The sequence below is a fragment of the Amphibalanus amphitrite genome, unplaced genomic scaffold (assembly GCF_019059575.1).
Source record: "Amphibalanus amphitrite isolate SeventyFive unplaced genomic scaffold, NRLGWU_Aamphi_draft 000335F_arrow, whole genome shotgun sequence".
Classification (NCBI taxonomy): domain Eukaryota; kingdom Metazoa; phylum Arthropoda; class Thecostraca; order Balanomorpha; family Balanidae; genus Amphibalanus; species Amphibalanus amphitrite.
In genome coordinates, this window is record NW_024881830.1 from 357,691 (window position 1) to 381,231 (window position 23,541).

Here is a 23,541-nt window from a genome sequence, read left to right on the forward strand (position 1 = left end):
TCTGATTCATCGTGTTCAGCAGTATCTTCAGCTGAATCTTCACCAAGAGCATCCTCTTCAATTTCATCGACATCATCATCATCGTCCTCATCTTCATCACCCTCCATGTCGGGCTCATTGTCTTCCGCCATGCTCAGTGGCGCTGGCGAGGTGACCTCACTCTCAGTCGATATGGTCTCCGAGGCATCAGAGGCGGCCGGCGCCTCCGACTGAGAGCAGCCCACACCCGAGCACAGTACGTCGCGCTGTACGGAGGCCGTCAGCACCGGCACCGCGGACGTCACCACTACCAGCAGAAGCAGTGCCATCGGCGCCGTCCACAGCCTCATGGTGCCGCTCTCCACACACCCAGCTCGCAGAACGTGCCGCTCCTCGGACTGTCCCGTCCACAGTGCGTGTGCGTCACGTCAAGCCTCGCCTTATATCAAATGTGCGTGAAGCACAGCCGATGTCATGCAAGGTGGCCTGACCACCTCGCTCGAGCATTTCAACGATCAAATGAATCCAGGAAGTGGAAAATGCGTTGTTCGTTCGCGCATTGATGGCATCGCTAATTAATTGGAACAAGGACAGGGGACCATATGGAGCAGCGGCCGGTGTTGGACGCACCGGTACGACCACAAGGACGACAATAATTAACAGAACCGGGAAATTCTGTCATTTCGCTTAGAGCCATACCTACATATTAGACATACCACATACACACATTTAGCAGTTTTTCAATTGAGATGAACATACGATGCACATTGCACAAGCTACCGTACTGTGGCAATTATTGGAATAAAGATAGGAAAAATTGCAGATGCGCCATAACAAAATGATACTCAAATGAAAGCCAAATATAGCAACATGATGGTGGAGAAATATAAAGAACGAGGTAACAGCAAATACTCCAAATTAATCAGTTTTGATGACTTTTTTAATGCTCTTTTCGGTTTGAGTGATACCCGCTTGCACTTAAATGATAGGTAACTACAAGAAATAATATCAAAACATTGCGGCTGAGTGTAAGAAGCTAACTAGAACGCACTGAAATACCGCGTCCGAATCAACTCCTTTGGTTGAATTGTGTGTTCATAGCATAGCAAACATCTGGGTGTAGACACGTCCAATGAGAAACATTAACATTTAAATTCCGACCATAGACCTCTGTAGTCTGTATACAGAGGTCTATGTTCCGACATATACCTATCTCTCCATGAAGCTCAGATGCGTCTCCGCTGATATCTTACAACAAAACAGCGAACAGCCTTGGCTACTCCGTACTCTGGCTACTCCGTAGCATCAACCAGGCTGGTGATACGGCACTGCTTGCATTATTCCCATTTTAAGTCACGGTTTTATCACAATTCCTTCATTGCGCTTTTGCACAGCGAAGGCTGCGACGGTGGATTCAGACATTTCCAATGCTCGTCGGTCTATTTTTTTCTTCAAAAAGTGATAGGAAAATGAAACAAAGACAGCGTTCTCCGAAGACATTCTCCGACTTTGCTGAAGCACACAACCGATCCAGCCAGGACTATAGGAGGCGTCACTCTTTATCGTTTTGAGCTGCTTCGTATACACTTCACCAAATCAACCTTCCTCTGACTCAGGTCAGCTAAGAAGAGATAGATGTCAGGTAGAGTTATGGTCGAGCTCTGAAAGTATCGGTGTATTGGCTGCGGCGGCTCGGCAAGCTGTTCAGTGTGAGGGCTTCCGCGGTGAGGCCATGGCCTATATTGATAAAGATACGGTCAAATGATCCTACGCTACCAGTAGTAATGGGATCGTAGAGCAGCGAATCTCTATCTCATATCTCATAAGCAATTAATTGAACAAATCAGATGATCTAGGTATAGCTGATAATAAATCAACAGCATGCTACATCAAATGAAAATTGTGCTATCGTGGAAACGGTGAACTAAGAAAACTCAATCAAAAGAGAAAGGAGGAAAGGAGGTTGGCGATGGAGAGACAGAAAATAGAAAGGGCGGGAGAGAAAGAACAGACAGGCATCAGCTAAGATGACAAAAATATAGTGAGCAAGAAGTCGTTGTTCGAAACAGCGTGATTGTTCAAATGGGCCTCGATTTCTGTGAAGAAGTAAAAAAGTGAGATATCGTGAAAACTGCGATTTTATTCCACACATCTTTATAAATACATTAACAACATAAATGACATTGATGAAAAACACACGTATATGACCTGAAAACAACGAAATGCCATGGGAATAGCCTATGAGCGTCCCAGCGTAAATAAGTGTCAACAGCAGCCAGTTCGGCGCGTTGGAATGCTGGTGACGTCAAGGCTAATAATGACGTCACAACACACAAAGGCGCCGCCCTGTTCATATCCGCGTATCGCATGTGCATATACACGTAAATACATGCATGCGTAAGCACACATCCTCACACATACTTTGATACAACCACAATCACAATCGCCTGGTCGGACAGATCAGCGACAGACTAGGCGGAAGCCGCCGGCACTCTAGTAGCTGTAAAAGTTGCTGTGTGTTGGATACTGATACTGCTGCGTGCCCTGCTGTTGAGTCTGCTGCTGCTGCTGCGGCTGTTGATACTGCTGCTGAGAGTAGTACTGCTGGTACTGGGAGGGCACCTGCGATTGCTGCTGCTGCTGTTGCTGCTGCTGTACGGTTTGAGAGCCGGTGTAAGTGTTCTGCTGCTGCTGCGGCTGCTGAGTCTGAGTCTGCTGGGTCTGAGTCTGCTGCTGCTGAGCTGCCGGCTGATTTGTCAGCTGGTTGATCTGCTGCGTGCCCAGCTGCTGCTGAGCTTGAGGCGCCTCCTTCGAGGTGGCGAGCTGGGCCGCCAGTTTCTGCTGGTACGCCTGCTGCTGGGCGGCCAGCTGCTGCTGGTAGGCGCGCTGGTATGCCTCCTGCTGAGCGGTCAGCTGCGGAGCCTGCGCGGCCGGCTGCGCGGCCTGCTGTGCAGCCGGCGCCTGCTGTGCTGTGGCCGCTGGCTGAGCCGAGGCCAGCTGAGCGCGCTGGTGGGCTGCCAGCTGCTGCTGGTACGCCTGCTGATAGGCCAGCTGGAGAGCCTGCGCGTTGGCCGGCTGCGCGGCGGGTGCGGCTGTTGTCGGTGCGGCGGTGGTTGGCGCAGCGGTCGTTGGTGCGGCAGTCGTTGGCGCGGCGGTGGTAGCTGGGCGCTGCGCGGCCAACCGCTGCTGGTAGGCCTGCTGGTACGCGGCCAGCTGCTGCTGCTGATAGGCCTGCGCGGCGGCTAGCTGGTAGGCCTGCTGCGCCGCCAGCTGGTACGCCTGATCGGGTGCGGGTGCCGCGGGCTGCTGAGGGGCGGCCGCCGCCGGAGCCGGGCTCGGGCTCGGGCTGGGCGCCGGGGTAGTGACCACCGGCGGCTCCGGGGTCGTGCTCGGCGGCCACGGTCCCCAGATGCCCGTCTGCGCGCCCTGCTTCAGCCAGTCGCCGAACGCCGACGCTGGGAAGGCGGTGGGTCCGGAAGGCGGCGGCGCCGGCGTGGTGGTCGTCGGCGGCACGGTGGGCGGCGGCTTGGTGACGGTGCTCGGAGCGGCCTGCACCACCGCTGAGCGGATGGAGGCCGCCGTGGCCGGCTCGGCCGCGATCTCAGCGTTGTAGGCCGCCTGGAAGGCCTCGTCCGGAGTGAGCACGAGGTTGGCACGGGCCTCGGCGTCCAGGAGCGACTGGGTGGTCGTTGGCGGCGGCGTGGTGGTCGTGGCCGCGGCAGCTAACGAGGCAGGCAGGGCACCCGCCAAGGCCGGAAACAGCTGCTGCAGACCCTGGAAGGCATTCGGAGCCAAGCCTCCTTGAGAGAGGCCCGGGAACAGGCCCGGGAAGGCTGGCAGCTGGGCCGGAGCCGGTGCGGCCGGAGCCGGGGTCGGAGCCGGAGTGGGCGCGGGCGTCGGCTGGACGGGCACAGGGGCTACCGGGGCTGCCGGCTGGGGCAGAGCACTCCTCTGGCCGAGGGCGGCGAGCTGCTGCGCGAAAAACTGCGGCGAAAAGAAGGCGGGCGGCTGCTGCGGCAGGGCAGCGGCCGGCTGCGGCGGCGGCGGGGCCACCGTCGGCTTGGCTGTTGTGACAGCGGCCGGCTGAGCCGGAGCAGCCGGCAGCGCCGGCAGACCACCAGGGAAGCCGCTCAGCTGGGCAGCGGCCAGCCACGCCTGAAACTGCTGGTTGGTCGGAGGTGGCACCGCCTGCCGAGGCACCCGCGAGCGCGCCGAACTGACGCAGTCCCCGTTGATAACAAAGGCGCAGTGCAGTGAAGTCGCTGCCACTGACACCGCGAACGCGGCGGACAGCACCAGCAAGGTCCTCATGATGCTGGCGCCGAGCCACTAACAGAACAATGGCCGACGGTGGGCCGCCACTGCCGTTTTATACCCCACTTTCCTGGGGCGTGTTTTTTCCGCACCGATAGGCGGCGGACCGGTTCGCGACGGACCGCACGTAGAAGGTAGGTGCTTGAGCTGCGCCGCCGGGCCATAGAGGTGCCGCACCATGACGTAGCACTCAGTCTCACAGTCAGACAGACACGCACACAAAGGACGTTTGCACAAAAACACACGAGAAAGGTCGTCGCCACCGCGGGAAGTCCAACTCAAGGGAATTACTTGAATGACAGATAACCTCAATCATGACCATGTACCTTTACCAAATTCGGGCTATTTGCAATTCTTCGGTAGTTTCATGCGCAAAGGGGATCCACTTTCCACACGTGGAAATACTTTCAAAACAGTGGCCTTGCGGTGGATTCTCCGTTAAATCCCGTGAGTGTCTATAAATGGAGTGTCTGAAAAAACATCACTTTCAGGGCATTAAGGGCGAGAATACGCTTTAGGTTGTTGCTGTTGCTATGTTGCACTTATATTATGTTGAAGCTTGAGCAGCATTATGCTGTTTGTTGGAGTTGCTATGTTGCACTGCTAGCATGTTTTAGTGTAAGCAGCATTATGCTGTACGTTTCTCAGCTATGCCTCCTTGTTAAATGAAATGTTATGATGTTGGAACAAAAACTACATTTGATCGACCCTAAGCTGACTCGAACATTCAATTAACCTCCGAAAGAAAACTCGCGCACAGGCGGTGCAAATGGGCGAAGGGACGTTTGGGATATTTGCCCCTCCCGAAGCGACCACATTTGACTAGATTTTCTCATTTTCCTCACTAAGAAAGAAGACTTTTTTGTTTAGAAAGTTTGCTTAACTTAAAAATACTTAACATGTTGAAAAGCTTTGTTCGAGCAGTTCTTGAAAAAATGAAGAACTCAGATTGTGGACAGCGTTCCACAACGCCAACAATGCCATTCTGGACCGGCCAATGAGCCTGGGAACCATCGAATCTTCAGCATCGAAGTTACTGGTGGTGATCTAGCATTGTGTAGCAGATGGTAAAAAACAGTCAAAATGCGTGATGTGGTTTCTCGATTGTGTAAACTCCCTTGCAGAGGCGATAGTCTGAGCAGAACGCTAACTGCACGGAAGGGGAAGGGGGCGAGTGTGCCTTTGTGAGTGCATTAACGATAAAACGCTATCCATAACAAAGAGACTGTTTCGAGTTTCGGGTCAACGTACCCAAAAATCAAGCTTCAAAACAGGCACCAACCATGCTGAAAGGACACATTCTTCCCTAGGCTCACGCAAGTCCAACTTGGAGACCGAGCACTAAAACTTCCCTGTGACGGGTTTCTAATTCCTGAAGCGGATGCGTTACGTAACTGCTCCACATACAACTGCGTAATGCAAACGAGGAAGCGCCGCCTTCCAGCTTTGATCATCATCGTGTCGTGAGAAAACTCAATCAGTATCCCGTCCAATGTGTAGCGCAGGAATACAGAACAGCTGACAAGGAGTTGGGACGACATAATCTGCGGCAAACGGTTCGCACCCCTCCTCTCACTCGGCTCTAAGACCCCCATAGCTAAAATGCAAATTTTCGAAACCCGTTAGAAAGAATCACATAACGCTTATTTGTTTAAATGTTATTTCAAAGGTCAGACAGACTCAGACAACCATAAGTTAACCATTTCAAGCTTGCCCGGCTCCTAAAATTAATTGAAGTGCCGAAACAGATGCATTTAATGAGATACAAAATCGCAGCAGAAAATATTCGCGATTCTTCAGATTCGACCTTTTTAAACAACAAACTGTTATCAAAATACTCCATTCCGTTTTCTCCACCAGTGTTTCATCAACACGCGTTGTTAAACGTACCTAACTATCACATGAACCTAAAAAGTTAAAGTCAAAGTCAAAGTATCTATTTAGCCGAAAAAGGCTACAATATAACTTGGCCGATTTCTACCGTTGGGCACACCTAGGACAATTTTATTCCTGCATGGATAAGGAGCTTATGGTATTATTGCCAAAGGAAATCATGGTCGATGTCAAACGACGTCAATGGCATGGCACGATGTCAAAGGAATCTTGCTCATATCATGGGTTCAATATCTTATTCAGATTATCATCAATAAAAAGTAGGTGTATTAGCGCGCTTGGGATTGTAAAGAATGACTGATGTAACGAGGATAATTGAGTTTTCCGCCAGAGACACGACGGGGACTTCCTTGTGGGTACCTTTTCATGGTATTGTAATAAAGTACATTGTTATAACTGTCGTGCTTGCTCCATGAAATGTTTCAGGCAACTCTGTTTGCGATATTGATCTGTATGCGTCGTGCCGTACTGTTTGTGACCTCCTTTGCGGTTAGATGCAGACGCTCCCCACATCTACCTGGCCGTCTAGGCGGCTTTTAATGTCTGTCTGAAAGCTTTAAGAGGTTAGAGGTTTTCTTTATGCTACAGAGTAACCTCTGTCTCTATCCAGCACCAAGACAAAAAAGCACGGAAAGATGAATACAACTCCGACGATGTATAAATTAATGGTGCCAATCGTAAATTGGACCTTCGGAATTTCATTTTGTCCAATGTCCAATTCGGAAGTTGTTTGGAGCAAGCTTTAGAAAGCATTGGAACTTGCTACACTTCAGCATTTTTACAAAGTTATCGTGTAGAGCATTGGTTGGCGAATAAAAAACTCAGCTATCGACATGATACACTCGTGGACTAGAAATAACTAGTACATTGAAAGCAAATTAAATAACCGTGTTGCGTGTAGATTATTGCGTAGTTTTCGGAGATCTTTGGACAAATGGCTGGCTCGGAATTTTTGGACGGACAGTGGACGAAAATACCGGACAATGGACGGACACTGCACATACATTTTCCGAAACTGGCACCACTAGTCTGAATTGTTTCTCTGCTGCTGAGCTAAGCGTTAACTGCTATTGTGTCTTCTCCTGGCTGTGAATCGAGTGTACCATTTGCAGCTGTCCCGAAGCTGAGTCAGCAGTGATAGAACGGGTATCACCCACCCTCAAGGTTATAGTCATATACCGCGGGGCAGACATGTGCTTGGATCCGGAAAAATGGATCTGAGATCCGATCCCATGGATCCCGATCCGAGATCCATTCAGATCATAGATCCAACCCCTCAATTTTGTCGAAAGATCTACTGGGATCATAGATCTGACCCTTCAATTTTGTCGCTAGATCCACTCGGATCATAGATCTGGCTCCCCAATTTTGTCGTGAGATCCATTGGGATCATAGCTCATAGGTGCTCAAAATGTTAACAACTTTCTTTCATAAGAAGTTATGAATACCAAAGTATGGTTAGAAACAAACAATCTTATACAAAGACCATATTAGTAAAGGCATCCAGTTACATTATACAGAATACAAAATAAAGGAGGCTCATGAGTCATGATGGTCACAACTTAAGAGAATTGAGTGACATGAAGATTGTTCACAGTTCACATACCAACAGAAAAGTTTGCATTCACAATTAACATAGAGGTAAGTCAAAGTAATGACTAATGAACAATACATAACTAGGTACCTACCACATCACAATTCATGGTAGAATCTACATAATGATATTGATAAGACAATCTCATTGATCTTGCATTAGACAACCATGAGGCTTTCCAGTTTCCAGCTACCACAATTGATTGATAAACAATAAAAGATGATACTGACACATGTGGCTTGGTTAGGTAAAGGTATTTCAATCTATTGAAAGAAATATTTGATAAAATAAACTGAGATCTAAACAAAAGTATAAAAATATTCAACAGCCTGCGGAAGCGATGGGAAGCGAAATATCAATTGTAGTGGCCTTGGATATTTACCGTAAAATGAATATTCAGTATCTAAATTGAACTCGTGACGTCATTTCAAATAACAAATGAGCTAGGCGTTCTACCTTCGAGTATAATGAAAATAAATAAAAAAATCAAACTGGAAGTTCAAAAGTCTGGAGCTTTTTTTAAAGAATGTTCATTTTTTCTGCCTCACATAATTTTACGATACGATTGTTTGTGAATATCATCTTTGTAGCGTTGAATTTAATGACGTAAACGTAAGCTGAAACAGTATTATATGGCCCTGAGCGGTGTGCGCCTTGCATCTTTATTTTATTCATTTTTCAAAAGAATAACAATATCTTACGTCATTAGTTAAAACTAAAAGGGCCTATTACGGGGAATCTTTTGGAATCATTACGGGCTTGGTCAAATTAATATTTTTCATTGGTCAAACGATAATGACGTAATAAAACCATATTACCAAAACGTGAGCTGTGAATTTCGTTTGTCTTTTTTTGGAAGGCTCTCTCATAACAAAAGCACAGCATGGCACCACACGTGTGGCACGACGCCAAAAGTGGCAAAAAGTAGGTAATCTGAAGAAGTTGATGCCATTTTTGAACTTGTAATTTTATTAGGAAAGTATTAGAGGTTGGTTGCTATTCTTACTAAATCGAAATTGTGTTGCACATACTAATAGCTCATATGAACATTCTGGATTGGGATTTCATACCTGACAGAAGTGGATTGCTGGATTATTTTTAACAAAACTGACCTATTTGGCTTCCAGGTTTGATTTCCTAACATCTGTCCATAGGTGGCAGAACAGGGGGGGGGGGGGGGTGGCACCAGGGTACAGTGCCCCCCATAGATTTTGGCATTTTAGCATTAGCCCTACTGGCGTTGCAGAAAGAATGGGACTAAAATGAAAATCTGCAGTGCCCTGCTGCCACTGCATCTGGGTGTACTGTTTGTTCTTTGAATTAAAGTGGCTGTAGCTTGTTGATAAGATTGTCATCAGTACTGTCATGAAAAAGTTACAATTGGTCACAAAAAGTAGCAATATGCATGTACTTGGTTTATTTTAAATGTAGTACAAATGTTGTTTATTTAAATTCAAATTTAATGATGATACCTAATGATCACAAGTGGTCTTAACCAATAACCATGTCCACAAGTGATAATTCTCAATTGTATTGCACTGTAAGGTGTACAATTATGTAGGATAAGGGTTTCATTGGCTGTTGTCGTGAGATCCATACAGATCATAGGTCCTCCACAAATTTTTGCCCGCTGGATCCACAGAGATCATAGATCCGACCCCTAAATTTTGTCGAGAGATCCATTCAGATCATAGATCCAACCCCTGAATTTTGTCGAGAGATCCACTCGGATCATAGATCCAACCCCTCTATTTTGTCGAGAGATCCACTGAGATCATAGATCTAGCTCTCGGATCCAAGCACATGTCTGCCGCGGGGCAAGGCGGCCTGACTCACCTTGGACCGAACAGCCGGGGATATACCGTTTCACCCGCGCCGGTGCATCACACGCAGGGTAGTACAGGGAGCAAGCAACCACCCAGTTTTCGTCACCATTCAACAACTTAAACCGGTCTTCAGCAGCAGCAGTCCATAGGATTCATGAGGACGTAGGAGAGGATCAGCCCAGTTCCTACAGGATGTCGGCCAGAGCCTGTGAGACCGTTACGCTCAGCGTGGGGACCAGCTCTACCCTCCCCCCCCCCCCCATGTCGCTGGCAGATTCACAAACCCCCTCCCTAACACATTTTGCTAACGCAGGACCTAATGGGCTGGTCCTCGGATCCCACCGAATCCTCAACACCGAAAATGGATATTAACGACTTTTAGGCCTTCAGAGACTTGCCTGACAGCCGAAGAGGCTACTCAGCGCCAGCGGAGGCATATGCACTTTGCAGCCAGAGCGATGTGCAATAACAGCTTTGGTTGAGCAGACATAGATGAGACATGGCTATTTCGTGGCAATGGTTTTTCAGGACTTCATATTCTTGGAGGCTCAGCATTTCTAGCCTCACAGTGAGCTTAATATCCCTCTCTTCTACATGATTGATGTACGTGCATGGCTGATTTCCCCTTTAGTCCTGACTTCTAAGCCATTTTTGCCCCTGTGAAACAAAAATGGCAAAACAGACGTGCCATTGCGCTCTTGTTCTACAGTCAGCGCTTTCCCTACACAGGGCCTCTTATTACCTGTGTATCAGAAAAACCAAGGCATTGTTTCTTGACAGGGCTCTCTTTCCGAAACCCTCCCGCAGCAGCTTTGCCAAAAACTGACTTTGTACACAAAAATGTAATATTTGCATGCAAACAAAGCTAGCAGGTAATAAAAACAACACCGAACAAATCACCAATTGATTTGTTAGTCTCATGGGAAGCACAAAAGCACTTTGGATATTAGAGCTTAGCTCGTTTGGTAGTACGGGATTTTGCTGCGCGCTTAGAAGAGTCAGCAGCAGCAGCATCAGATCCTGGCTCAGTTGCTGCGGCCGCGTCTGACTTGGAGCTACCGGCCGGGTCTGACTTGGATCCGGTGGCCGCGTCTGACTTGGAGCTACCGGCCGCGTCTGACTTGGAGCTACCGGCTGCGTCCGACTTGGAGCTACCGGCTGCGTCCGACTTGGAGCTTCCGGCTGCGTCTGACTTGGATCCGGCGGCCGGGTCTGACTTGGATCCGGTGGCTGGGTCTGGTTTGGATCCGGTGGCCGGGTCTGGCTCCGTTTCCGCGGCCGGGTCGGCGTCCGATACGTTGGTAGGGCCTGACTTCTTTATGGCGGTAGTGTCTGGCTCGGCTACGGCAGTCTGCTCTGATCCTGAAGCAGCACTCTTCTCTGGTTCAGAAGGAGCAGTTTGTTCAGGTTTTGATGGAGCAGTCTGCTCTGGTTCTAAAGGTACTGTCTGTTCTGACCCTGAGGGTGCAGTCTGTTCTGGTCCTGAGGGTGCAGTCTGGTCTGGTCCTGAGGGTGCAGTCTGGTCTGGTCCTGAGGGTGCAGTCTGGTCTGGTCCTGAAGGTGCACTCTGTTCAGGTCCTGAAGGGGCGGTTTGTTCTGGTTTTGATGGAACAGTCTGGTCTGGTCCTGAAGGCGCAGTCTGTTCTGGTCCTGAAAAAGCGGTCTGGTCTGGTCCTGAAGGAGCAGTCTGATCTGTTTCTGAAGGAGCAGTCTGGTCCGGTCCTGAAGGAGCAGTCTGGCCTGGTCCTGAGGCCACGGTCGGTTCTGGCTTTGATGCGGCACCGGCACCAGCCGCGGCGGCAGCGGCAGCAGCGGCGGCTGCAGCTGCAGCCTTTTCCGCTTCAGCCCGAGCCCTGGCCTCGCGTCGTCTGGCTAGGCGACGCCGCCAGCTGCTCACTCTTTGCGCCGGCTTTTCGGTGGTTCTGCTTCTGACGCGCGCGGCGCGCCGCCTGCTCTGTGAGCGTCGCTCGGCCGCTCGCTCGGCGGCGTCGGCCAGCCGCTCGGCCTCCCGTTCGGCAGCCTCCGCCAGCCGCTCGGCCATCCGTTCGGCCTGCTCGGCCGCCCGCTCGGCAGCGCGCGCCTCCGCCTTGGCCTCAGCCAGGCGGCGGCGCGCTTCCAGCCTCCTGGCGCGGCGGTCAGGCACGGCCTGGCTCGTGGCGAGCACGGCAGTCACCCGGCCCTGGCCGCGCCGCCACAGGCGGGGCTGAGTGCTGGCGACCGGCGTGGCAGCCCAGATGCCGCAGCCGCTCTTGGGACACTGGGCGGCGCCATGGCCGACGGCCAGCGCCAGGGCGGCGACCCACAGCAGCAGGCGAGGCCTCATCGGGAGCGCAGCTCGACTTCTGGGTCTTCACATCAAAGACTCGAGTGCTTTATACCTACGAAAGACGCGCGTCCCTGAGCTTTACAAGCGAAACAAAAATAAAAATGCCTGCAAGACCGGTTTGACGGGTGATATTATGAGTGCTGCAGGACCCCCACTGGAGCCCCTGGACCAGGAGAGCACCGACCCAGTACAATCTGACGAAGTGTGAAGACCCTCCCGCGGAGGTGCGCCTCCGTTAGCTACTCCGCTGCGCCATATGGCGCCGCTGCATGACACGATCGCATAATTAACGTCCGTTTCAGCGAAATAAAAACCATATGGCGCCCTTTCTATCGACGGTTCCGTGCAACATCGGTAAAAATAGGTATCCGTCTCGGCGTGTGTATACATGCGATGGTTCAAGGATTTACCAAGTGAAGACAATGGAACTGATTTTGGAGGCCGATAAGTCAGCAAGCTTAGCGCTGGTGACGTGAGGAGGCAAAAGCGCCCGTAAAATTTTCCTATGCCGGATACCACGGTTCCAAATAATCCTTGAAAGTGACTGTTACTGTTTGCCGGAGCCTTGTACTGCATGAGGCATACGCGGTGGAATGGTGCCACACATGCACCCCTCGCTGTTCGACTGCATGCAAAGAAAACACCGACCAAAACAATGCACGCTGAGCATTATTTGAAACACAATGGATACAATTATTTTCATGATACTAAATTGTTGGTATTATATCTTCAAAATCAAAATATCAGTTTTCTATTTAAATTGTGAACAACTACTCGCAACAAATCCCAGGAGCCGGGGAGCGGAGTGACATTTTTAGTAGCTGTCTGCAGAAATTCGCAAATTGCGAATGGCTGATGAGGAAGTGACGGACATGCGCCTTCAGCTGGGGAGATTGACTGCCCCGTGGACACTACCATCTCCTCGGCTTTCATAAGTGGTTGTATCCTTCCCACACTCGCTTAAAACCATCTAAGCTCCAATTATCTATCTATGCATCTATCAAGATCTATATCCTCATCTATATCCATAAATAACGGTTCGCAGAAAAGAGCGGCAAATGAGAGCGCACGTGAGCGTGCCTTTTAACTGGGGGCCTTGAAGCGGGCTAGGCCATTACACACATCTTTTCTGCATATCTTTTCTGCATGCGTCTTTAAAATGTTCATGAACTTCATAATTACTGCAGATACATGAGCAAGTAAAAAACACTAGAATGGTTTTGTAATGAGCACTGAATGTACTTCAGGTCCGTTTTTAATGTGCCCTGACTTGGCTCATAAATCTGCAGTAAATGAATACCCCATGGCCACACACCAATAAAAGTTCTTGTGACTGATATATTGAGACCGCGGTGGTAAGACACAGGAATCTTAAAGGTATTCCTACAAAATGTTATTTTGGTAGTTATTTAATTCGGAATGAAAATACAGCCTCGATGAATCGAAAAGAGCAAACGACTGGTGTCAATCGCCATACAACATCCATTTCACATCACGATGGCAATATCAAACACTCAGGTGCGGCAGACGTTACTGTTGTTCACACTCGAACCGAAACCAAGCTGTCGGCTTCGAAACGGTGTGGAATGCCCATCCTGCAGCGAATAATTGTTATGCACAAAACGAGAGTACACGTATCCACAGCAATGGTCACAATCCACTGCCCGATGGCCGCTGAACTACCCAGCAGCAACGCGCCATCCATAGTTCAACTCTCCGGCACTTGAGACCCATCATCTCACGCACTCCTGGCATGTACATAAATAAACAGCAAGACACGCTTGATACAGGTGCGCCAAGGCATTGCAAACTATGCTGTTTCAGTTAACAGATAAATAATACACGGTCGCTCCCGGCAGTGTCTGTCACCGGGAGCGAGGTTGGTGTGGTGCTCCGGGTGTGGCGAGCATCTCTACCCGGCCGTCGGGGGCGACTGCTCCGGGGCCGAGGGTGCGCTGGCGCCCTGCTGGTACAGGAGCGGGTTCTGGCTCAGCTGGTTGTAGTAGAGCGAGTAGCCAGGGTAGTAGTAGGCGCCGGGCGCCAGCTGCGCAGCGTCCGCCAGGAACCGACTGGCCGCCGCCGGGTCCACCGCCGGCGCCGGGGTGGTCGTGGTGGTCGTGGTGGTGGTCGTGGTGGTAGTCGGAGGCAGAGTCGGTGCCACGGGCACCTGGAACTGGGCCGCCTTCTGCGGCGCCGGCTCGTACGCGTTCAGAGGAGTCTGCGCGGCCACCTGGAATGGGTCGGCCGAGAGCTGCGGCGCCGGCGGGTCGGCCGCGGCCGCTGCCGACGCCGCCTTGGCGTACGCCACCGGGTCGAACCTCTCGCCTCGCGCGGCCGCCGCGGCGATGGCCGCTACTGCCGCGTCAAAGGCAGCCTGGAACTTGCTGGCAGCCAGGGTAGCTGCATCCGGCTGCGGCGTGGTCGCCGCCTGCTGGGCAGCTAGTTCAGCCTGCTGCTGGGCGGCCTGCTGCTGGGCGGCCTGCTGCTGAGCGGCCTGCTGTTGGGCGGCTTGCTGCTGAGCAGCCTGCTCGGCAGCCTGCTGCTGCTGCTCTTTCTGCTGGGCGAGTTCATAAGCCTGCTGCTGCTGTGCCAGCTGCGCTTGATGCTCTTGCAATGCCTGGAAGTAGGCCTCCTGGCTCAAGAACGGCACCTGCTGCTGCTGCTGCTGCTGCTGCTGCTGCTGCTGCTGCTGCTGCTGCTGCTGCTGGGGCACCGGAGCCGGCTGGGACGGCTGCGGGGCAGGCTGAGGCTGCGGCGCAGGCTGGGGCTGTGGCGCAGGCTGGGGCGGCTGCGCTGGCACGGCCGCCGCGGGCTCCGGAGCCTGCTGCGCCTGCTGTGCCTGCTGCGCCTGCTGTGCCTGCTGGAACTGCTGCAGCTGCTGCAGGTAGGCCTGCTGCTGCGCCAGCAGCGAGGCCTCAGCTGGCGTCTGCGCCGGCTGCGGCTGCGGCTGCGGCTCCGGTGACGGCGAGGGCGGCGGCGGAGCGGTCGGTGCCTCGGTGGTGGTCGCCGGCTGTGTCGGACAGTTGTATCCGTACAGGGTGCACAGGATGGGCGCCGCGCGGCACACGGGCAGCACACAGACAATCAGCAGCAGAAACCTCATGGTGAGTGGCGCTGCGGCTCGTTGGCCGGCTGGTCGGACAATGCGGCCGCCGAGCGCGGCAGCTCGCTTTATACCCCATTTTCCGCCCGTCTAGATGGGCCGATAGCAGTCGGTGGCGGCGGATCGCGCCCAGCCGTACCGGTTTACACGTAGGCTCAGGCCAGAAGGCCGGGACGGCCGCCACCATCCAGGAAGTTGGTCACACTCATCGGCCGATTGACAGCCTCGCACAGTGCACACTCGCAGGGACACAGGGGAGTGACCATGGTAAAAGGACAGTCAACATAAAAAATGGCACATAAAACCGTACAGCTTGCCCTTGGACACGCTACCACCGCCCAGCAATGTCCACTGCACCGCGACAACAACAATCCCAAACATGTAACCATTCGATGTTTTGAATGCTAATTATGCTTGACAGTAGAATGTGCAAATTTCTTTCAGAAAGGCCCACTATAGCACAAATAAAAACGGCAATAACTTAAAATTCGAAGTGACCAGGACCTTTAAATCCAGGAACAGCTAAGCTCGAAAATCCAGGAAATTCCATTTGAACACCAATTGTTGTCCCACGTGTTTCGCGGTTGGTCTAGTTTTGAGCTCTAGGTATTTCACTCTTTCTGGTCATACACAAAAACAGCATGAGCATCAGAAGGGCCTTTTCGGTGTCTATGTAGGCACAAGTCAAAACCACTGCTGGCTTTAGTGCTGAGAGTGGCATGCTAATTGTAAAGCATACATATTTGCGATTGAAGGTTTGGTTCTCGTGGCTGAAACTTAGCCTACAAAAATACATAAGAGCTTCAGCAAAGCGACTATTTTCTTACATCATTTCCGAATTAAAGTCACTGACGGCCATGGAACTATGCTAAAGGCATAACTCTTTATCCTTCACGGCATGTGTCTGCTGTTACGTGCCAGATCACGGATGTCAAAGTTGTTCCACTTGCAACAGCTACGGTAACGACTGGGCCCATTGTCTCAGTTTAGCCTACCTTTTGGAAGGTTCCGGACGATACATTTCCATGTGCTAGGAGTCAGGACTAAGCTTTGTTACAAAAGCACGCGTGCAGGACTTGCGGCACTGGCACGGAGTTCATCCGTGTCCCGCAGGGCTATTGCCGAACCCCTGCCATAAGTTGGGGAAGGGGCGTTTTCGGCCCCCTAACATCTCGAAAAGTTGACAACCGATTTTCAAAATTCAAACGGCGTTCAATAGCTCCACCGGGGAACTACCTTGTGAATCAAATATCAATTTCATTGGCCCAAGTGAAACCGCTGACGTCAAGGGTCACGTCATTTCCGAACATTTACAGGCTTTTTAAGAAATGTAATATTGTGATATAACATCAGGTAAAAAGCATGTTATCGCAAATCATGTTTGTCTAATACATATTTTGCTAAATGAGGTCACCGATACCAGGTCAGGTCACAGAGGTCAGGTCACTACCAGTCACAATATGAACCCTACCCAACTATTTATACTAGGGTCGTGTGACACATGTTTCATGGTCAGTTTTACATTTCAAATTCAATGATGCGGGTTAGGCGACCATTGGGGCCAAGTCAGCTTACGTTCTGGTGAAGATCAGGTCAAAAAAGGGGATTTTTTAATTGATATTTTTGCACAAAAGGGTACCGATTCGATGCACCTCGTCACGGGAAATCTAATGGGCTTCTTAGTTGTGCGCTACGTGGTCTAAAACGGCTAAAATGAAGTTAAAAAATTTGACGTAGGTAATCAATTTTGAGTAGTTTTCCGCCATAAATTTGCCAAAAACGGGGCCATCGATCTGAAATTTGGTATGGCGATGGATAGCCTTGGGCTCTTTATCATAAGTTCCGATTCTGCAAAATTATCTATAAAAATAGGTACATCTATCGCAGAACATGACGTCACGCTGACGTGATTTGTGGCCAACCTATCATGGCATAGGGGAAAAATGGCCACTAGGTGTAAAATTGACGCCAGGAGAGGTCCTAAAACTTTGGTGACTTAGCAGATATCGACCGATAGTGAGAGGGGCCATTTCGCCCCCCCCCCCTTCTTTCTTACGGGGCGTGAGTTAAGACCGGCTCGGTGAGTGACCGACAAAAATCCCTCATCTGAGGACCTCTAAGAACCAAAGTACACAACGTGCGTCGTGCATTTAGAGTGGCTTTAAGTATTCTACTAAGCCGGCCTAGGTATGAACTCTTCAACATGTAAATGGAGTGAATATAGGATTATACCTACATTTATAAATGACGGCAGAAAATGCATGAGTAGCTGTTCAAAGAAACCACTACCTAAGCTGGCCTAGCCCCCAAAAAATGTCATACAAAAACAATATGTCAATCAATGCGCCTGACCAAAACAAACGCTAGTGCCAAAATCGCCGCTGTGTGACCATTTTTGGCGGTTATTCACCAAAAACCAAAGCCCTACCTTGTGACACTCGACGCGACCTCAGCGGTCATCGGTTGACCTGAGACTTCAAAATCGGGTACCCTTCGCTCTGCCACGTTGGTTTTTTCCGCGAGGCTCTAGCTCAATTAGGGGCAAAAGGACTAGCGGAGGTTTAAAGTTTTCGGTTATAACCACCCCCTACTTGCCATGTTCCCGAACAGAACATGGACGTCCCGAACTGCTCGTTGTTTGTTTTAACAGAAGTTGGAAGATGACGTCACTTGTATGTGAACAGCTTGTTGATGTTTAATTAGCTGAAAACAAAATAAACAGCAAACCCGGGAAGAAACCAGACATGCGGTAAGTGAACGTCCCGATCAATGATTGCATGCATTTCGCCTTAACCCTCGCCGGCCGAGGGGGGGGGAGCGGGTGCCCCCCCCCCCATAGGGTTTTTCGCGATAGCTCCGAACACGCTGGCGATAGAGAGCTGAAACTTGGCATACCTGACCTTTGATTCAAGCCGGATCTTTTGACACCAACCGCATTTTTGGGTCAGGTCAGGTCACTGACCTATGACGTCATAAGTGAACCTCTGCACGGTCTTCAGATACTCGCAACTTCGCAGCGCCCTCACTGCCAGAGGAGATGTCACAGGGAAATGAAACTTGCAGGATCTAGTATCCATTATGAGTCTCACAACTTGTATATCTCGGATTTCTCCTAAAGGTCATATGAGGTCAGGTCATTTTCGTGACCTCACCATTAGGTATAAGTCAATGCGGGAAAAATGAAAACTGCTATTCTGGCGCCGGGAACGATCTCCAACTATCTCAAGCACACAGAATCGTGATTTGATGCACTCCTTGCAAGGTTAGATGCGTCACTTTTGCAATTTGGACCTTGCGTAAAGTCATTTATGACGTCATCAAGGTCATATTAGTTTTTCGTCAATAACTCCTGATCAAATTGAGCTAGCGAGTCGGGAAAGCCACCAATGGACTCAGGAAGACCTGCCGAATCGAATGATATGCGACATGACCTCTTTCGACCAACTTCGTGACCTGGGGGCGGGGTGCTGACCTGACCTTGACCTGAGGTCAACACCCTAAGTTGACCTGACCCGAACAAAAAGTATATCATTCGACGCGCCTGAGCGAGCCGAACACGATGCTGCCAAAATCGCGGCTCTGCGGCCGTTCTTTGCGAAGTTATTCACCAAAAACTGAACCGTACCTTGGGGCACTTGACCTAACCTCAGAGGTCACCGGTTGACCTAGGACCTTAAAATCGGGTACCAATCTCTGCGTCTCGTAACGGCGCACACGCTCGTTTTTCCGCGACGCGCTAGCTCCACCAGGGGCGAAACGGCGAGAGGGGTCGTACCCGCCCCCCCCCCCCCCCTCGGCCGGCGCGTATGTAGAAAACCAATAGCACAACCACGCCGTGCTGGCGGGGAAGGTGATTTTACGCCCCTCCCCCTAATATTTTCCGTGAATATCTATAAAAAAAAAACAAGGGCGCATAGCGCAATCGCTTTTCCTTCGCCTTATAATGCATATTTTCTGCACATGTTGTCAAAATTTCAGACCTAGGTCGCCCAAGGTCACGTCACCAGGTCACGTAAAGTAACCTTACCTAAGAAAAAGTTACAATGTTCGTCATAGCTACACCAACTGAACAATCGCTTTAAAACCTTCAGCGACTAAGAAGAGTAGCAGTATGCATATAATGCTTATCTCGGAATTTTGACATCGGTGAACTAAGGTCAGGCCAATTTTGAGACCTCTCCTGTCCAGGCTGTCCATCACGACGAAAGTCACACTAAACACTCTCAAACATAGGGTAACAGGTAAACATGGCACACATGATCGGAAAATAGCCACTCATCACACCATTTGGCCCCTGAGGTCAGCTCAGGTCAGGAAAGGTCTCCAGCAGTTTTTTTCTGCAATAACTTTTGATAGAGACATACTAGAGCAATGAAAATATCTTGTATGTGTTCAGCTCGACGATACGGGTCGACTGATAAGCAACATGACCTTTTCTGGCCAGGTCGTGACCTTGACCTTAAGGCAAATTTTCAAAATGACTTAAAGTTCAATTCATAACTCGTTCGACGTAACTCGATGAGAGAAAAACGACGTCGGCAGAATCAATTTCGTGCCAATTTTGAATCAAAAGTTACCTGAGAAAAAATGTTCTCCGTGAATGTTTTTCCAATGAATGTTTTCGGTGAACACTTCAATTTAAAGACTTATTGCCTTCTGGAGGCTAAGTCGTTGAGCTAAGGTCACATCTGGGGACGCACTTCAGAAAGAACGTTAAAAGAGCTATCGAGTGCGCTTTTCTGCGGCGCTGTTGCTCTATTCCCTCCAGAGCAATGCGTCAATTTGTCGACAAAGGTGATATTCGACCTTTGATGCCCTCTGGTGAAATGACGAGGTACTTAATTCATTATTTTTGATCCACTTTCAAACACCCTTACCGTGTGTCGCTTACGTGGCTCGAGAGCCGAGTTAGGCGGGGGCCTAGCACTCCATGAAAAATTCAGACCACCATCATGGCGCGGGTTAAAATGCAGCCTTTGAGCATGGCAGTGGCAGCAAAATAAGCTAGAGCGTCTCATCTGAAGCAGGACAAAAGCGCGGATATTAGCTACTACGGCCATTCGGCTCCCATGGCTTACCCTTCAAAGTGTCACTCAATACTAAGGAAGCAGGAAGAATGCGGTCATACTCCGGGTGATCGCTAGGAAAACACGACAACATACAAGGAGCTGTATAGATTACCAATCAAGTTATCGTAGTGTAAAATTAGTCAACAGGACGCAGTTACTTTTCAGTATTGCTCCTAATATCGGTCATGTAGAAGAAACTCTGGACATCGCACCTTAGTTTCCTTCAGCGTAGCTGCCGTTCGCACTGATAGCGGTCTCTGCACGGCACAGGGAAAACGGCAGGCACCGGTCCTGAGCGCCTCGTTCGGAGTCTCTCCAGCTGCGACTGGGGCTCCATGTGGGAGGCTCCTTAGTCCTTACAACATTTCTATATAAAAAACTCTAAATGAAATAGTCCAGCGGATTCAGGGCGACCGAATAAGTGGAGAAGTGCATCTTCCTTTTCATTAGAAATTATCATGCTTAGCAAACGCCAAGAGCAATGTTGCACCCTGCCTAACACCTATCCCCATGGTTCACCTGTCCGTGCGCCGTTTCAGCTACAAATGGCTATCTTCAAAAGGTCAAGCGCCCATTCGGCTATTGTTGAGCTCTTCCTGACTTCTTCGTAGTGAGCATCTTCGGGCCCAGACGCCAAAATATGAGCAAGTAAGGACTTAGACAGCAAACGCCATATCAATGACGAGAAAGACATGTGAAACGAACCATATACAACATGCATAGAAATAAAGAGATGCCTGGTGGATCGAGCCACTCTTTGTCCAGAACCCAGTTGGTCCAGTGGTTCAGAGTGGTCGCTCAGCAAGCTGCAGGCTCAGTCCCCGCTGCCGGTCTCAGTCACCCGAGAGCAGTGGAGCACTAGGATGGGTGTTCTTCCTGAATTCAGATAGACAATTCAATTTTAGATTGACGCCCGTCCATCTTTGATTGAGTTTTACTGTTTGCTTCCGTTAGGTAAACAAATAAAATTAACTTAACTTAACTGAACTGATAAACGCCCTGATAAGCAAAAGATAAAAATGTAAACCACTTGGGGCCAATAACCCCCCTCCCCCGCCACGGCGCCCGACGTCGACAAAAATTTACGGTTTTTGAGAAAAGAACGAAAACCAAACAATTTTTAAAGAAAATTCTGATTTAAGCTGCACATCAGTGCGTAAGGATTCGAAATCCGAGGATTTTTTCGTGGAATTTGGAGGACTTTTGTGGGGTGTTCCCCCGCAGCGTCCAAGACCCAAATTCTGGATTCGTAAGTGTTAATGCCTTACAATGAAGACAACCTTACTTATGGGGCTAAAAGCTTCGATTTATTTATTACATAACTGACCTCTTCGCGTCCTACGTAGGTACTGGACAGTGAACAAGGCGCACGTCCGATGACTCAGTTGAGATCACGTGACGACTGAAAATTAAACAACCCAGCTCGACGCCACAAAAAATGCGACTTGTTTGGGCCGCATGATAATAAATTAAATGTCATTCTTTAACAATTTTGATTATTTACATGGCCTTGCTATGACTGAGTCACTGGATCTGACTAGCAATGGCAAAAGAAAAAAATGAACGATACACACCTACGCATAAAAAGAGCTCTACACGGCCATTTTTTCCTAATGCGGCAGCTAGTTGCATTGAATTGCCTAATTGTTCCAAAAAGACCTTCTCTGCCGCAATACCTCAGTCGTTTCATATTAGCCAGCACCCCGCTGAGATATTCAGTAGAGATGGAGGAAGCAAGCACTAAGCAGTTAAGTTTACAATTCTTATGTTGACATTGAATACCTAACCAATCATTGTATTAGCGCTCACCTTTCGTAGGCACGCGTTCACCGACGTCAAGTGACTGCCTCTCTAATCGGTGGTCATGGGCACCTGGCGCCCACGACCACCGCGTCTCAAAAAGTAAGTTCTGTGACTAACATCAGAAAAGGATTCAGCTGTCACTTGTTTGTTTGCGACTAATCGTTGGGCACAAAAACCACCGGCCGGACGCTGGTCCCACCAGTTGGTTTACCGGACCTGTCGGTGCCGGCAGACCTTATATGGCATCCGTCAGGACAGGTCCTCGAGCATACACGACGAAAGCCAGACACCGGCGCGAACGGTACGGCACGGTGACTCGCTGGCCACGGCTGTCACACGCCTAGCGGGCTCCAAATCAGCCAACACAAAGATCAAATCTGAGTTTTGATATCGTCGATCGGCGACTCCGCCGCGCCGCTGAAGCAGTAACAATGTGAAAAATGTGCTGGGCAGTGGCGATGGCGGCGGCCGGCCGGGACGACCCGATATGGAGCTAGATCCGGGTAGTTGTGAGCGCCAGTGGCGGGCCCGGATCCGGCCGTACCGTTCCCCGCCGTCCGCAGCATGTCCTGACGGTCTGAGCAGCACGCTACTCACGAACGCTCCGGAACCATCGCGCTGCTCAAACGTGAAGCGTGAAGGGGTGACTCATCATTGCTTTCGTGTTTTTGGAAATTAAAAAAGTTAGCTATGAATGCGCAATGTCCTGGAATGCCGCCCTACTTCCAATAGAACCGTTCGTTGCGTAACAAGAAACGCACTCGATGACAAGCTAAGCACGCGACCATGTACAAATGTATACATCTTCGAAAACAAAGGACCTTGCAAGGAGCGCATGAAATCACGATTCCATGTGATTTAGGTGGTTTTAGATAATTTCCGGCACAAAAATAACAGTCTCCATATTTCCCCATTGACATAACGGCGAGGTCACGTGACCAGCCTGACCTCGGGTGACCCCTAGGAAAAATCTTAGATAAACGAGCTGTGAGGCCTTTGAAGGAAACCAAGTTCTGTAAGTTTCATGTCCCTGTGAAAGTTCCTCTGGTACCGAGGGCGTTGCGAAGTCGCGGCATTTTAGGACCGTGCAGAGGCTCACTTACAACGTCATAGGTCAGTAACCTGACCTGAAAATGCGGTTGGTTTTACAAGATTCAACTTAAATTAAAGGAGGCGCCAGATTTCAGCCCTCTATCTCTACTATGTACCTATGTTCGGAAAAATCGCGAAAAAAAAACGCAAGGCGGGCGATCCGCCCCCCCCCCCCTCTACTCGGCCGACGGCCGGCAAAGGTTAGCATTATGAGGTCACCACCTCTAGACGGCCTCAAGACGTCACAGAATTCTACTGCACGTCATAAAAGCGCATGCATCTCCCTCTCCCCCCCCCCCCCCAACATACGCATCCAAACAGCGCTATCAGGGCCTGAGCACAAACTGGACCGGATTGACACCTTTTTGCTGTTTTTTTTTTTCGAAACACAGCAACGTTGACTACTAAACGGCACTGCTTGAGATGCACAATAAAAGTTGCTAAAAGTGATTGTCTACTCAATGTGAACTATATGTATGCCACATACGTACCTTTGTTTCTAATATTTGCCTTCGCCCAAGACAGTTCGATCTGAAAACGTG

General features: G+C 50.1%; 3 protein-coding genes across 3 annotated transcripts; all 3 read right to left on the bottom strand.

Moving 5' to 3' along the window:
* Positions 1 to 2,101: 2,101 nt before the first annotated feature.
* On the bottom strand, positions 2,102 to 4,290 carry LOC122388778 (vegetative cell wall protein gp1-like). Its single transcript, XM_043380162.1, has 2 exons — positions 4,033 to 4,290; positions 2,102 to 3,990 (listed from the first exon to the last, which is right to left on the bottom strand). The coding sequence occupies exons 1-2, from the start codon at positions 4,288 to 4,290 to the stop codon at positions 2,473 to 2,475; spliced, it is 1,776 nt and encodes a 591-aa protein (XP_043236097.1). The 3' UTR covers positions 2,102 to 2,472.
* A 6,262-nt stretch (positions 4,291 to 10,552) lies between these two features.
* Positions 10,553 to 11,929, bottom strand: LOC122388779 (proteoglycan 4-like). Its single transcript, XM_043380163.1, has one exon. It carries the CDS (start codon positions 11,927 to 11,929, stop codon positions 10,553 to 10,555), a length of 1,377 nt encoding a protein of 458 aa, XP_043236098.1.
* A 1,915-nt stretch (positions 11,930 to 13,844) lies between these two features.
* LOC122388780 (mediator of RNA polymerase II transcription subunit 15-like) lies at positions 13,845 to 15,035 on the bottom strand. The gene is made up of 3 exons (XM_043380164.1): positions 14,925 to 15,035; positions 14,733 to 14,879; positions 13,845 to 14,549 (listed from the first exon to the last, which is right to left on the bottom strand). The coding sequence occupies exons 1-3, from the start codon at positions 15,033 to 15,035 to the stop codon at positions 13,845 to 13,847; spliced, it is 963 nt and encodes a 320-aa protein (XP_043236099.1).
* Between the last annotated feature and the right edge of the window lie 8,506 nt (positions 15,036 to 23,541).

Bases quoted from the DNA above. Each gene is read 5' to 3' on its own strand.
- LOC122388778 (XM_043380162.1), bottom strand. From the start codon at position 4,290: ATGAGGACCTTGCTGGTGCTGTCCGCCGCGTTCGCGGTGTCAGTGGCA. The intron at 3,991-4,032 runs GTGGCCCCGCCG...GCCCTGCCGCAG, and splicing joins TCACAACAGCCAAGCCGACG to CAGCCGCCCGCCTTCTTTTC.
- LOC122388779 (XM_043380163.1), bottom strand. From the start codon at position 11,929: ATGAGGCCTCGCCTGCTGCTGTGGGTCGCCGCCCTGGCGCTGGCCGTC.
- LOC122388780 (XM_043380164.1), bottom strand. From the start codon at position 15,035: ATGAGGTTTCTGCTGCTGATTGTCTGTGTGCTGCCCGTGTGCCGCGCG. The intron at 14,880-14,924 runs GCACCGACCGCT...CCGGAGCCGCAG, and splicing joins AGCCGGCGACCACCACCGAG to CCGCAGCCGCAGCCGGCGCA. The intron at 14,550-14,732 runs GTGCCAGCGCAG...GCCTACTTCCAG, and splicing joins CTCCGGAGCCCGCGGCGGCC to GCATTGCAAGAGCATCAAGC.